We start from the raw sequence: 15,453 nt of genomic DNA, 5'->3' as shown, positions 1-15,453 counted from the left end.
GAGTTAACCCCTTTTGGATATACTTCGGGTTGAGCTCTGACCTCCAACGTCGGAATGACTCTCCCATCATCCTGATAGCATTTTTTTTACCAATTTGTGCTTACCCTCTGGAAATCTAAAGTTGACCTTTAGCTGCCTATCCCATAGTGCATTTTTTATGTTCTCTAGTACCTCTTTCCAGTTAGGGATTGCTGGGTTCAATTTATCTCTTACTAGGGCCCCGATCGCATTATGGAATCGTCCTCTTAATTCCTTCGGCTCAAGGATCTCCCCTGCTGGCCCGACCTTCGTTATCATAGAGCAAGCCTTATCTGGATATAGATTTCCTTTTCTATCCCCTCGTTTCCTCTTAGAATTGGTAGTCGTGGTTGTGTCTTGAGTTTGTGGAGCAGAGGCATCGTGATCCATCTCTGTGGTTGTTGCCTCTGCTCTCCTTTCCTCTACTCCATCTTGTCTAGCGAGATGTCGCGGACGTCGATGTCATCTTTTCTGAGTTTCAGAAGGGACCTGTATATAGGACAGGCCAAAGTATTAGCAGAGGTAACACAGCCAAAGCTTTAGCAAAATTTACAAGCTAAGGCTTCTTCCCTACCTCCTCGTTCGGGTCAAAATCCTTGTCCAAATCTTCCTCCGTTGGCCTCCTTGCTTCAGGTGGGAAAGGATCCTCAGGACTTTCATATCCCTCTTCTGACTCATCATCCTCTTCTTCTTTGCCTTCAGCAGCCTCTCCTTCGGGGCCTTCCTCCTCGTCACACTCCTCCTGAGTAAGCATCACTTCTAGATCCTTTTCTACCTCGTTATCGAACTGTTCCTAAGTAAGCTAGTCCTCTAGTGCTTGCTCCTCAAGGGTTGGCTGCTCATCATGCTTGGGGCATCGAGCTACATTGTCTGTTGTCCGCGACATTATTTTGCGCTTTGTTCTAAAAGATGCAAGAAAGTGTGCTTTAGGTATGCAAGAAAGTATAAGAAATAAAAAAGGGCTATAAACCAAAGTAGTCCTATAAAACAACAATATATCAAAAAACGAGTAGTAGCAGTAGTAGAGGCCTCATAAATATGTCAATCATCATCTGATCTTGAACTTGGAGCATCAAGGCATCATAACAGAGAAGAGAGGAGAAGGTAATGCAGGGGCGGCTGCTAATGATGCCAAGTTCCTCATAAGTTCTTGATCATCAGCTTATATTCCATATAATGTATGGACTTGGACAATTTTATCATCGGCAAAACAAAGGAGAGGAGTGGAGAGGGGAGATTTGGCAAAAAAAAGCAACAGCTGCTTAGCAAACATAGAGAGAAAAAGGTGTAAAAAAGCAGCTGCTGCTTCCCAAATATAGAAGATAGAAAAAATAACCAAAAAATAGTTGACTGCTGCCACATGGTTGGAAGACCCCTGTAGATCAAAATCTGGTAACTTAGGAGAGGAGAGAGTAGAGGAGGAGTAGAGAAGTGTAGCAGCTAGTAGTTAAGAGTAGCAGCCAGTAGCTAGGGAAGAGAGTAGAGTAGCAGCCAGCTAGTAGGAGTAAGAGTAGCTAGCAGTAGCAAGTAGAGTAGTAGTAGTTCAGTAGAGTAGAGTAGTAGTAGTAGTTCAGTATAGTAGTAGTAGTATATAAAAAAGCAGGTGGTGCTTCCAAAACATAGAGGATAGGAAAGGTGGCAACAAATAGAGGAGAGGGGAGATTTGGCAAAAAAAAAAGCAGGTGCTGCTTCCAAGAAAAAGCAACATGACAATGTAAAACATCATATGCTTAATATCTTCCGAACTTGATAAGCAGATCGGACAATCAGAAGTAGTAGATAGTAGTAGTAGGGAAGTAGTAGAGTGGAGTAGAGGAGAATAGTAGTAGAAGAGGAGTACAGAGAAGACAGCAAGTACAGAGAAGATTAGTAGCCACCGGCCACAATAGTGTATTTTTAATTTTTACTAAAACTTGAGGATCATCATAATACTGACAAATGACAATGTAAGAAGAATAATATAAATGCAAGGATTATTTCTACTCAGCAGATATTTATTCCCAAATATGATTATCTAAATAAATGATAACAGTATAGTATTTCAATTTCAGCAATTAAAAAGAACTGATGATAACAGTATAGCCAGCTCCACACAGGAAGGGAGGGGTGGTAAATTTTTCTAACTACAGCTTGCCTCAATAGTTTGCTATATCAATTATAAGCAAATATCTGTCAAAAGAACAGTGGAAACATATATAATCTGGTAAAGCACAATGTGTTTGACATGTGGAAACATATATAATTATTAAAGTCAATCGGATTGCATAATCTGGTAAAGAACAGTGGAAACATATATAATCTAGTACGAGTGAAAACATATATAATCTGCCAAAGTGCACTCTTGTACAACCAAAATGCTAACGAGTGAGGGGGCATGATTTCTAATCGTAATATATAGCCGCCGTAAAAGCTGCTGCATGAGCAAGATGGTCATGATTTCATCTTAGGGCCAAAGAAAACGGGATCAAGCAGTTCGTGCATCATTTCTCCACCTTAATTTTTCCCCCACCACTTGAATGAATTCAAAGGTTGGCCTGATTGATTATTACACCTAATCATGTTGGATATGCCTCAAAAGGGCAGAGATTAAGGATCTTACCATCAATAACTACCACCACAAGTTGGGGAAAAGGCACAAAAAATGGCTCATCAATCATTTATTAAGAACTAGTAGATATTAGCAATTTTCGGTTGGGTGCACAATGCGCCCATCCGAATGAGGTATTGCTATTATTGTGCAAACGAGAATAAAAACTTCTTGTAAACACTGCAAAACTTGCCCAACAGTGCTGGCCATTGCAATGAAGTTTGAGTGAGATGAAGCATGTACTTCATTGCAATGGTCCTAATGTTTGTTCATCATGGGTATAGACTAGTCATCCTATAACAAAAAAGGAACAGCAAAGCTAGGAGGAGCAAGAAGCACCTGGCCAGTGGCAGTATACATATAACAAAGAGCGTGCAGTCCAGATAACAAAGTAGTAAGCATCAAGATAGTTGAAAGTATGCAATGTAAGTGCCATGGAGCCCAATCAAAACCAAACACAAAACATAGAACAAAATATCCTCTAGCTTCTATGTCAAACATGATAAGTAGCATTTTGTATTATTTATATTAGGAGTTGGCTTTTGCTTGTGCGTCCAGTTCTTGATTTTGACATGCTAGGTGTGGACAACAATCAGCTAAATCAAAACTATCAACTAATACAATCAAGCAAGTATCATAGTCCAGCAAGTAATACAACTTTACTATCATAGTCCAGCAAGTAGCACAAGTTTTCATAAAAAAAATATAGTCAAGCTAGCATGCTAGAACAATGCAGCAATATTTTGACAAGCAATCTAGCACATCTCATTACGACAAATCTCATACTAATTGAAGCAAACACAAGCATACTAATCTTATGACAAGTCTGAAGGCGAAGGCATAGAATTGCATAAGCAATATAATTAAGAAGAGCAAATAGAATTGCGAGGATTCTTCAGCCTCTGTTCAAGATGGGGATGGATAGCAGAGAAAGGGAAAGGAGGAACATACATGTGTCGTCGGTGTGCGGGGGCAGGGGGCCGGGCGTGGGGCACCGGGAGCGTGCATCGTCGGCGTGCTGGGGCGGGACGCTAGGGGCTGGGCGCCTGGGGCCGGGTGCGGGCGTGGGACCAGCGGCGTGGCCGGTGGCGGAAACCCTAGGCGTGTAGGGGCAGGCGCCGGGGCCTGGGCGCCTGGGGCTGGGTGCGGGCGCAGGACCGGCGACGTGGCCGGCAGCGGAAACCCTAGGCACGCAGGGGCGGGCGCCGGGGGCTGGGTGCGGGACGCCGGGGGCCAGGCGCCTGGGGCCGGGTGCGGGCGTGGGACCGGCGGTGGAAACCCTAGGCGCGCAGGGGCGGGCACCGAGGGCCAGGTGTGGGACGCCGGGGGCCAGGTGTGGGCGGGCGCGGGACCAGCAGCGGGGGTGGCGACGAAAACCCTAGGCGCGTGGGCAGCCTGACGGCGCCATCGGTGGAAGAAGACAGCGCCCAGACGACATCACTCCCGTGTGTCATCCTATTAATACTCCCTCCTATTTCTAGGGGACGGTTCCTGATCCAGCCGCCCCTAGAAATACATTTATAGGGGTGGTTCCTGATCCAACTGCCCCTACAAATAGTTTCTATTTTTTAAATTATAAATTCTATATTTTTTATATCATAAAAACACAAAGTAATATAAAAAAATTGTGTATATGCACAAATATAATATTTTGTATTATTCTATATATGAATAAATATATATATATAAACAATTGTAGTCAAAACAATATAGAAAATAAAAATTAAAATTTGAATTTTAAAACTTCGACTACAATTTTATGACATTAAATGAAATAAAATGAAAATGTTGTAATAAATGAAAATAGAGTGGATGTTCAAATAGAGTCATCTAGATGTTGCAAAGGGTAGTCTCACACATATGCATAAAATATAGTCTCACACACATACAAAAATATGTAGTCTTACACACGTACATAAATATATAGTCTCGCATGCATGCATAAATGAAGTCTTACAAACACACACTTATACAAACACTCCATGTTCAACAACTAGCTAGCCCGCTGTAATGACTTTTCCCTTGACACCTTTTTGTTCCCATGGCATTATGTCTTTGGGGAGGTTCTTTTCGACAACACTGATCTTCTTAGGAAAGATTGTGAATAGCGGCATTTCATCATAGTTATTGTAAGCTTCAACATCGTCCACGCCATCAACTCCAATAATGTGTTGTTTCCCGGAGGCAACCACATGCTTTGTCTTCTTCTTCGGGGGGAGGTTACTTTGTGGGTCAGACATATAAAAAACTTGTGCGACATGTGAAGCGAGCACCTAAGGTCATCTTGGTAGCCTAGATTCTCGAGGTCCAAGACTCTCAATCCGATCTCGTTCAGTTGGTGTTGTTTGATCCAGCGGCTTCAAAATAGGGCCACCGTTATATCCCTTCCATAGTCAAGTTCCCATATCTCTTCAATAATGCCAAAGTATTGGATCTTTCACCCTAATCCATCGAGAGCCTCTAATCGAACGCCGCTATTTTGGTTCACATATTTACTATCCTTTGCGTGGGTATAGTACGTATACCCATTGATGTCATAAGCATTCCAAGATGTCACTTGTCTCGATGGCCCCTCCGCCAACCTACTGATGGTAATAGAGTCTATGGTTTCTCCAGGTGGTATGTTTTGGTCCTTCAACCATGTAGTTAGTCATTGCTTATGCTGTTTCATGACCCAATCATCCGAACGGCCATTTCTCTTCCACTATAATGATAGCTAAGTGTTCATCAATATATGGTTGCATCAGTTGTGTACTCTGCAAGACACTGTAATGCGCCTGACTCACCTCTTTGTAATCATGGTCGATGAACACTTTTCTACCACTGGTGCCCTTCCTAGCCAGCCTACCCTTGTGACGAGAATTGGTTTACCAATCCCTTTCTGTACTTTTAGGTACTCTTGACAGCACTCGACGACTTCTTCAGTACTGTAACCCTCTATCATGGAGCCCTCTGGGTATGCTCGATTATGCACGTATCGACTTAAAACCGACATGAACCAGCTCATAGGACCACATTTCATGCAAGTAGCAAGGACCAAGCGCCTGTATCTGATGAACCATATGAATCATGAGATGTGGCATTATATAAAAAAAGCAGGAGGTAAACACATCTCCAGTTGGTTTTGTGTCTCCACCACAAATTCATGTAGGTCACTCAGCTCTTCCTTGCCAATCGTCTTCTGTGAGATCTTCGAAAAGAAGTAGCACATGCGAGTGATGGCCATTTTCAAGAACTCTGGACTTTATAGCCCTGATTGCAATAGGTAGAAACACTGTCAGCATCACATGGCAATCGTGAGCCTTGTAGTGTGTTATTGTCAAGTCCTTCATCGACACTAGCTTCTTCACATTTGCTGAAAACCCAGTCGAGACTTTGATCCCCCTCAGGAAAGTGCATATAGCTCTCTTCTTGTCTAGTGTTAGGTTGATGCACACCGTGGGCAGAGTGTATTTTCCATTAGCCTCAGGTACCGGGTGAAGCTGTGGCATCACGTTTAGCTGCACCATGTCTTTCCGTGCTTTTAGACCATCCTTTGACTTTCCTGTGTCCATCAAGGTAGAAATGAGACTCTCAAAGACATTCTTCTGCACGTGCATAGCATCAATGGCATGGGGGACCTCCAAGTCTGGCCAATAAGGCAGATACTGAAAGAAGATCGATTGTTTCTTGAAAGGTACGCCTTCGACAGGAGGTGTGCTTATATCTCTATTCGTCCCATCTGGATTCTTCTTTCCATAGATGACGCGTATGTTTTTCACCATTCTGTACACATGTTCTCCGTTATGACGTCTCTCCGGAGGGGGTTCAATCTCTGGGGCGTTGTCATAAAATCTAAAGAACAATTTGCTACGGTACTTGTGACTTGTCTTTAAGAAGCGTCGGTTCCTTAGGTAAACTATCTTCTTGGATGCATCCAGGTACACCCATGTAGTACCATCCAAGCAAACCAAGCATCCCATCTTCCCTTTGATCTATCCAGACAAAGCAAACAACGTGGGGTAATCATTCGTAGTAACAAATATTATTGCTCTACATATGAAGTCCTCCTTTTGAAACGCATCGTACATTTGCTCCCCATGCCTCCATAGCCTCTCCATTTCTTGCATCAAGGGCTCGAGGAACACGTCTATATCAATGCCTAGTTGTTTAGGGCCAGAAATAAGAATAGTGAGGAGAAGATACTTTCTCTTCTGACACAACCATGTTGGGATGTTGTACATGGTCAAGATCACTGGCCATGTGCTGTGGTTACTCATCCTCTCATTGAAGGGATTCATTCCATCGGTGCTCAGGCCAAACCGTACATTCCTTAGGTGATCGCTGAATTCTTTGTGCTTCTCATCAAACCTTTGCCACTGATTACAATCAGCCGGGTGTGCAATCTTATCATCATCCACCTTGCGCTCATCATCCACCTTGCGCTCATCATCCCACCATGTCATAAGTGCGGCTTCTTTAGGGTTTAGGAACATACGTCTCAAGCGGTCGATCACTGGCAGGTACCACATTACTAGGGCAGAAATTCTTCTCTGCTTTGCATTGTTGCCTAATGGAGTGTCCTCTGGGGGCTGAGATTCTTGTACCACCTTTTTTGTACCCTTCTTATTCCTCTTTTTCCCCGTGGAGGGTTCGTCCCCACCGTAAAGGTCATTGTTTTTATACCGGCTGGCCCCATACCGGGGACATTTATCCAGTGACTTGAACGTTTCGCCATGAAAAAGTATACAGTGGTTGGGGCATGCATGTATTTTTTCAACCCCCATTGTCAATGGACTTATGACCTTCTTCGCTTAGTATGTGTTGGCGGGAAATGAGTTTGGTTGTGGCAGCACCCATGACAGGAGATGCAATAGATCATTGAAACTACAGTCTGACCAGCCGTACTTAGCCTTCAGGATGAGCAGCTCAAGCACGAAACATAGCAATGTCCAATGTGTCGGACAGCCCTTTTCAACACCATACACAGTCTCCTTCGATGCTTTTGTCACTCTTTCCAAATTTTCTAGACCTTTCGGGCTATTTAGTAAAATCTCTGGTCCAAGGGTTCGAATCATGTCCTCTAAATCATCTTCATCTCCGATACGTGCTCCACCATCATTATTGGCACCACCTTCATCGTTACCATCCCAACCACCAGCATCACCACCTTGTTCATTACCAAACTCGAAATCCATTCGTGCATCAAGCTCTGCTGAATATTGGGACATGGATTCTATGGTTTCGTCGTCGTATTTCTCCTCATCCTCGTCGTTAACAATAATCGTTTCACCATGATAAATCCACACTGTGTAGTCCTCAACAAATCCTCGCATAATCAAATATGATCTGATGATAGTCACATCTGTCCATGCCATACGGTTCTTGCAATCTTTACAGGGGCAAATAATTGTATCCTTATACTCTTTCAATGTCGTTGCATGCTTCGTTGCGGCTTCAATAAATTTATCCACCTTTTCACGGAAACCTGCCTTGAACCTTAACGAACCATACATCCAAGAGTTCATGTACTCCATCTTTTACAACAACAACAAAACAAACATTAAAGGACTACTTATTCAGATATATATAAAAATAAATCAAAGTAATAATTATTTGAGAATAATTGTATATACTTCAGATATATATGAATATAAATCTAATATAATTACATGAAGCATACAAACACACCATGGTAGAGGAAAATTAATTAATGACACATTTATCCATAAATAATTAAAATACATATTTATTGATTACAATAAACAATTTCAAAGACAACAATTAGCAATAATAATACTTTACCCAATATCTTTCATACAAACCCTAGTCCAATTTTATCAAACATAAATTTACAAAAACGAAATTAATAAAAAAACCAAAACCCTAGATCTAGATCACATGCACATGAAACATCCATAAAACTAACTAATTGTTCACTAAAATCAAGAAACATAGACCAAATAAGGGTATGATCTTGTTCCCCTCCCTAATTTACCCTAGTACATTTAAAAGTTGGATCTAATTTGCTCATAAATAGCTCAAGCACCATAGAAGAGAGAAAAACAAAACTCTAATTACTCACTAACCAACCATTAAAACTTCAAAAAAAAGTGTGGAATAGCATTTTCTGACCTTCTACAACCTCTCCACCAAAGGATTTGAGACCAAAACCTTCCCCTTTAGTAGAGTAATTTTTGAGAGGTGCCCAAGACCTCCCCACCTTTCTTTCACGGGTTGGAGTGAGTGAGCCGAGGAGGAAGAAGGTGCTGCATCTATTTTATATGGGGGGCATTTGTAGGGGCGGCTAATAATTGAGCCGCCCCTATAAATCAGAGCTATAAATACGGGGCCATTTGTAGGGGCAGCTCAATCACCAGCCGCCTCTACAAATACAATTTCCAGGGGCGGCTGGTGATTGAGCCGTCCCTACAAATCAGACCCTATTTGTAGGGATGGCTCGTAACACCAGCCGCCCCTGCTGTTCCATTTGTAGGGGTGGCTGGTGTCTGGACACGGTTCCATCACCAACCGCCCCTAAAAAAAAATCAAACCGTTGCTAAAAATCGTTTCCTACGGTTCCCTGGCCGGGCGGAACAAGCTGGCCCGCGCGGAGATGGAGCGCGAGATCCTTAGCCTGCTGGACCACCCCTTCCTGCCCACGCTCTACTCCCACTTCCAGACCGGCAAGTTCTGCTGCCTCCTCATGGAGTACTGTTGCGGCGGCAACCTCCACTCGCTCCGCCAGAGGCAGCCCAGTAAGCGGTTAACCGAGGACGCCGCCAGGTTCTACGCGTGCGAGGTGCTGCTTGCGCTCGAGTACCTGCACATGCTGGGCGTGGTGTACCGGGACCTCAAGCCCGAGAACGTGCTCGTCAGGGAGGAAGACCACATCATGCTCTCCGACTTCGACCTCTCCCTGCGCTGCTCTGTCAGCCCGGCGCTTGTCCGCTCCCCGTCCGGCCGTGTCAGCGCCGATGGCCTCGCCCACGGCTGCATGCTCCCGCGCATCCTCCCGGGCAAGAAGAAGAACAAGGGAGACAATAAGGCCAAGCTGGACGACGACGAGACGGTGACTAGCGTCGGCTGCAAGAAGCCATCGTCGCTGGAGTTCACGGCCGAGCCGACGAGCGCGCGGTCCATGTCGTTCGTGGGCACGCACAAGTACCTGGCGCCGGAGATCATCCGCGGCGACGGCCACGGCAGCGCCGTCGACTGGTGGACCTTCGGCATCTTCCTCTACGAGCTCCTGCACGGCGCCACGCCCTTCAAGGGCTCCGGGAACCGCGCCACGCTCTTCAACGTCGTCGCGCAACCGCTCAGGTTCCCCGACGCGTCGGCGGTCAGCGCCGCGGCCAAGGACCTCATCCGTGGACTGCTGGCGAAGGAGCCGCACAACCGGCTCGCGTCCCGGCGCGGCGCCGCGGAGGTGAAGCAGCACCCCTTCTTCGAAGGCATCAACTGGGCGCTCGTCAGGAGCGCCCAGCCGCCCTACATCCCCGCCGCCGCCGTTGCTGATCACTGCTCCCAGTTCGCCTGCGACGGATAGGCGCAGCAAGGTGGCACGCCCAAGAGCGCCGCATGGAAAACCGGATCGCGTCACACTGATTCTGATTCGTCGCATGTTGATTTTGAGTACTTTTAGGCTTTGATTTGATCACGAGATGTCGAGATCTCCACTGATTTAATTTCTAAAATATAAATATTACAGATTCTCCTTTTTGTATTATGATGATCATGATGTATAGCTACAAGCACTCTTTAATTAAAATGAGAAATCTATTATTCACACGCTCACAGCTTTCAATTAAGGCTGCGTTCAGTTCGCGAAATGAAAATTTTTAGAGGTCACATCGGATGTTTCAGGGATGTCGGAAGAGGTTTTCGGATAATAATAATAAAAAACTAATTGCATAGCTCGTCTGGAAACTGCGAGACGAATTTATTAAGCCTAACTAATTCATCATTAGCGCATGTAGTTACTGTAGCACTTATGGCTAATCATGTACTAATTAGTCTTAAAACATTTGTCTCGTGATTTTCAACCAAACTGTGCAATTAGTTTTTTTTCGTCTATATTTAATACTCTATGTATATGCCGCAAGATTCGACGTGATAGTTTAAGGTGAAAATTTTTGAGAATTAAACCGGACCTAAGCTCTAAACCAAGAAAGAAATACTAAGGTGACTCACTGGTTCTGCGACACCGAGTACCTGCAGACCCTGGCGTCAGTAAACACGAGCCCCGGCCTGCAGTAGTACCCCTGCCCGGGGCTGCAGCTGCAGTGCCTGTCCACGGAGCACACGCACCGGCCGTCCAGCGCGCACCCGTCGCCCTTGTCTACCTCCACCGCGCCGACGACCTCGTCCGACCACGGGCTGTCGAACAAGCCCCGGGGGTCCAGCTGCCGCTTCGCCGCCGCAAACTGCGCCCACCGCGGGTACTTCCCCCGCACGCCGGCGAACGCCACCAGCCGGTTCTTGGCCCAGTGTGGCCTGGCGCCGTGCTTGACGAACGCCAGCTGCTCCACCTCCTCCCACACGTCCTCGCTCAGCCGCGGCGCCGCCGGGTCCGACGCGCGGTAGTAGTTGAAGTCCACCACGACGGAGTCCTCCGGCTGCCCCAGGTGCGCCGCCGACGCCTTCACGAACCGGACCAGGAGGCCGTTGTACACGTCCACGCCGCAGAGGCTGTCGGAGCCGGCGAGGTCCCGCAGGCGCTTCACGTCCAGGATGAAGTCTCGGAACCGCGCCGGCGGCGAGAAGATCGCCGTGCTCTCGTAGAAGAAGAGGCCGTGGAACCTGGGGTCCCACCCGCACGCGCTGAGCAGGTCCGCCGCGGACGACCGCGCGCAGGAGCCCGACGTCTGCATCTTCCCCTGGTACCCCACCACGGGGTACCCCGTGAACAGCAGGCCGTTGTTCTTCAGCCCGCTGCCGACCAGCCGCTTCGCCGTGCCCTCCGCCGCCGCCGTCACGCACTTGCCCCTCACGTTCTTGGACCGCTCCAGCGAGGTCTCGACCGCCCTGAGCCCCGCGGTGACGGCGATGGGCGTCGCCTGGAAGCCGATGAAGTCGTTGACGCCGTCCCCGGGCGCGTTCAGCGGCGCGCGGTCGTCGATGCGGTACACGGCCGTGTGCTGGGACGGGTACCAGGTGATGTCGGCGAACTCGTGGCTCGCCGCGTGGGCAGCGAAGTCGTCCTGGAAGGTGGAGTCGTTCCTGTAGTCGTAGGTGATGCTGCGCTTGAACCTCGGGTCCAGTGACAGCGTGATCTGCAATCCACCCAACCTCGGTTTCTTTCAGCACGAATTAACGATGCATTGAACAAGTTGGAACACAAAACCAATTTCACTTCACTACTAGTACCAGTGTAATAAAGAAAACAATCTGATTTACAACGGTTAGAGTTTTCGGGCTGTGAATTGTGAATTGGTTGAACAAAGAAATGATGAAGCAGAGCAGCTGAACTTGACTGGCGCAATATAAATCTAGATGGTCACATTTAGAGAACTGGAAGGGTGTGCCAGCGACGCTTCCTTTGGGAAATTCAAAGTAGCCGATCATTTCAAAAACAGAACAATGGTACTATTTTGTAATTAACTTGCTTAGCCAGATGTTTTAGTCAGACAAGCGATGCATCGTATGATTCTTGTAGAAGAAAAAACGAAGGTACCTTCGAGTTTTTGACAGGCCGTGACTAAGGCACTCAAGAACAATCACACGTTACTGTTAAAATAACAGATTAGGAAGAACATTTCCCTTTCCAAAGTGCAAATTGATGCTTCTCAGACTTCAGGCTTTCAGATAACAAAAACAATGCCAGCTCCAAAATACTAAAACCAAATGCCAGTCGGGTGCGCGATGATACGCAGGTTGAGTAGATGTACACGAAATCTTAGCAATCAACTTCATTGTATTGAGATAACTATAATAAACGCACTTCTCGAGGACGAAAATTTCCCTTTCCAGAGTGCAAATTGCGTGAGGACTGAGAAACAAACCACAACTAGATTGTGTGTGTGAACCTTTCCCAAAAACAACTCATCAAGCAAACTGGGATCCTGTTGGATTCACCGTTCAGCAACTATAGGCCGGTTTGGCATAGCTCATGAGCTGTTTTTTTTTCTTTTTTCTTTTTTTTTTGCCAAACACTCATTTGCTCATCCTCTCACAAAGATATGAGTTAGCATCAAACTAAAAAAGTAGCTTATCCCAACTTCATCTCCCATATTATACTCATCCTATTCATTATTCCATCATGTTAAACTGTTTTGCCAAACACATGTTTCAAAACAACTCAGCTTCAACAAAAAGTTGTTCATGAAGCTATTTTGCAAAAAAAAAAACAGCTTATATAGTGAAGCTGAGCTATGCCAAACGGGACCTAGGTGAGTAGACTAGCTGGAGTCTAGGACATAGGGTCTGTTTCTGAAGCAAACTTGCTGAATCTCCGTATGATATGGCCCTAGCAGCAAACTTGCTAGAGGCAATACTATAGCTAGTCTACTTACCAGTCACGGTAAGCAGAAGTGTTCTAATGTTGTATTCAGGTGGGTGTTATTCAGAAGACTCGACTAATTAGAAGGTGACGTTTATTATGACATGAAAATAAAAATAACCTATGGAACCGTTTGGTTCGCAATGGAGCAATAATATACTATTTAGTTAATTTATTAGCTTGACTATTTAACCAGAGAACCGAATATATCAATCTACGAGGTGCTTCAGGTAACATCTTTTATGTGTGCTATATACACCAACTAAGGCACTGTTCGTTTTGCTGAAAAATCATGGCAATTTGTTATGAGAGAAAATACTGTTTATTCGCTGATAAGACAAGCGAACATGGCCTAAGTTGTAGTCCACACTCCACATCTTATAGCATTTGCCATGGTCTCAAAATACATCCTCAGCATGTTTGCTCGCTCGTATCTGGCTTATAAGCCAGCCAACGAACAGTATTTTTCTCTCACACCAAACCAGCCAACAGTACTGTCGGGTTCATAAACCCGGGGTCCCTCGGGGACCGGCTTCCACGCCAGGGCTTGGCCTAGGAGGACGGCCTTCTTTTCTTCTGGACCGGCCCGAGAGTCTAAATTCAACAGACCAGAGCACTCGCTTCAGGCCCAGGCCGCCTTCGGCTCATCTTTCCGACTGGAGCACTAGCTCAGGCTCAGGCCAACTCCGAACGGCCTCTCCGATCGGAGCACTAGCGTCGCCCCGGCTACCTTCACACAGCCTCCACTCGAAAAGCCTGACCAGAGGACCGCCTTCGACTTCGACCCCGTGTCTCCGACCGAGGTTCATAGAAAACCCTGCCCATCGCTATTCTTCGACTGGCGCGCCAGAACTGGCTGGGGCCATCCGACCGGGGACGCCCGCTCGGAAAGAACCAGAAGGCGTACGAAGGAAGGCAAGACGGGGCTCGCAAGTCAAACCATGGCACCAGGGACCATACCCTATGGAACAGTACTTTACAACCGCCCTGCCACAAATAGTATTGTAGGCGCCAACGTTTACCTCTACAGTATTGTAGGCGCCGATCAAAACACTCGTACGGTAAGACCCCCCATGTGCCTCTGGGCATCAACAGTATTGTGGGCGCCGAAATTCACCCTACTAGGTGAATGTGGTAAAGCCATGCCTCCAGTTGGCGAGACAGCATTTTTGCAGGTACCAACGTCCTCCAGTCTTGAAGAAAGCAGCTCAACCTCCCACATATACCTGACATTCTGCAGCGACATCAACAGTATTGCGGGCGCCCACCATTATCCCGTCCCCGTCGTCGTGGGCAACAAGGCTTAGAAACGTTCGTACTCTCTCCCCCTTTCACTTGTAAAGCCATACCCTTCTTCTATAAAAGAGGATGTGCTCCCTCCAAACACAGGCAGTGAACCCAAGTCGACTTCTTCAAGTTTAGGTTCATTAGATCGATAACTCGCAACCCCTCAAGCACACACTTGGACACTTCGTTCATAGCATAGCTCCTGTCGATCTCGGCCCTTCCGACCGGACACCCCATCTCTCTCTCTCTCTCTCGTTTGTAACCCCACTACAGACTTTGAGCACCTGGGCTCAGAAATAAAGTCACCGACCGACCCACACTGGACGTAGGGCACGTTGCCTGAACCAGTATAAATCTTGTGTCATTGAGTGTTAGGCCACCTCCGATCACAACGTGCAGCAGAACTACAAATATTTACTAGTTGGTCACTTTCTGTACCGATAGTTGGCGCCGCCCGTGGAGAAGACGTTGTACGTTCAACACCTTTTTGGTAATCGGATGGTCCATTTTTCTGCCAGCCCCGCCGTGGCGGGCTCGGGCGATACGATTCGCTTCGGCTCGATGGAATTTCCCGCACTCTCGCCTGTCGGGATGCGGCTTCGATCCGTCTTCGAGCCTTCCTAGGCCTTCTGCTTCGTAAGCCTGGACTTCATCGCCGACCGGGTCGGCGTACTCCACCTCCGCAAGGAGGCACACGCTCCGGCACCCGTCGAAGGGGCGCCCTCCATCGACTCTGGGATGCGCGACATCGACGGCGCGACATCTACGCTTTATTCCGAGCAAACTCTCTGCTCAAACCCTGTTGTGAGTAATATACATGCTGTTATTTACTTACTACGTTCTATCTTCCGCCAAATACCCGGTGGTTACCGTTATCCCCGTCGCAGCCGCCATACGGCCGATTCCCCTATGGCCTCGTGTCTCACGCGGATGCGTACGCCCGGGGGCTCCAGCGGATGTCGGCACCGCCCCCTCTCACTTCTGAACTCGTGGGGATGGCGGGCTACGGTCCCAGCTGTCTCGACTTCATGGACGACGACATCAGGAGTGACGACTCCAGCATCGGCGACGTGGCACCAAG

At 47.0% G+C, this 15,453-nt stretch overlaps 1 protein-coding gene across 1 annotated transcript in view; it reads right to left on the bottom strand.

Moving 5' to 3' along the window:
• Positions 1–8,072: 8,072 nt before the first annotated feature.
• Positions 8,073–15,453, bottom strand: part of LOC136465556 (L-gulonolactone oxidase 3-like) — a 29,099-nt gene continuing 21,718 nt past the window's right edge. Inside the window, exons 4-5 of the mRNA XM_066464240.1 lie at positions 10,799–11,859; positions 8,073–8,121 (exon numbers count right to left, since the gene is read on the bottom strand). Of these exons, the coding sequence (XP_066320337.1) occupies positions 8,109–8,121; positions 10,799–11,859 (1,074 nt within the window). The 3' untranslated portion in view covers positions 8,073–8,108. The remainder of the gene's footprint in view (positions 8,122–10,798; positions 11,860–15,453) is intronic.

The sequence above is a fragment of the Miscanthus floridulus genome, chromosome 7 (assembly GCF_019320115.1).
Source record: "Miscanthus floridulus cultivar M001 chromosome 7, ASM1932011v1, whole genome shotgun sequence".
Lineage (NCBI taxonomy): Eukaryota > Viridiplantae > Streptophyta > Magnoliopsida > Poales > Poaceae > Miscanthus > Miscanthus floridulus.
The sequence above is the reverse complement of the archived record's forward strand: the minus strand, read 5'-3'. Positions and strand labels throughout refer to the sequence as shown.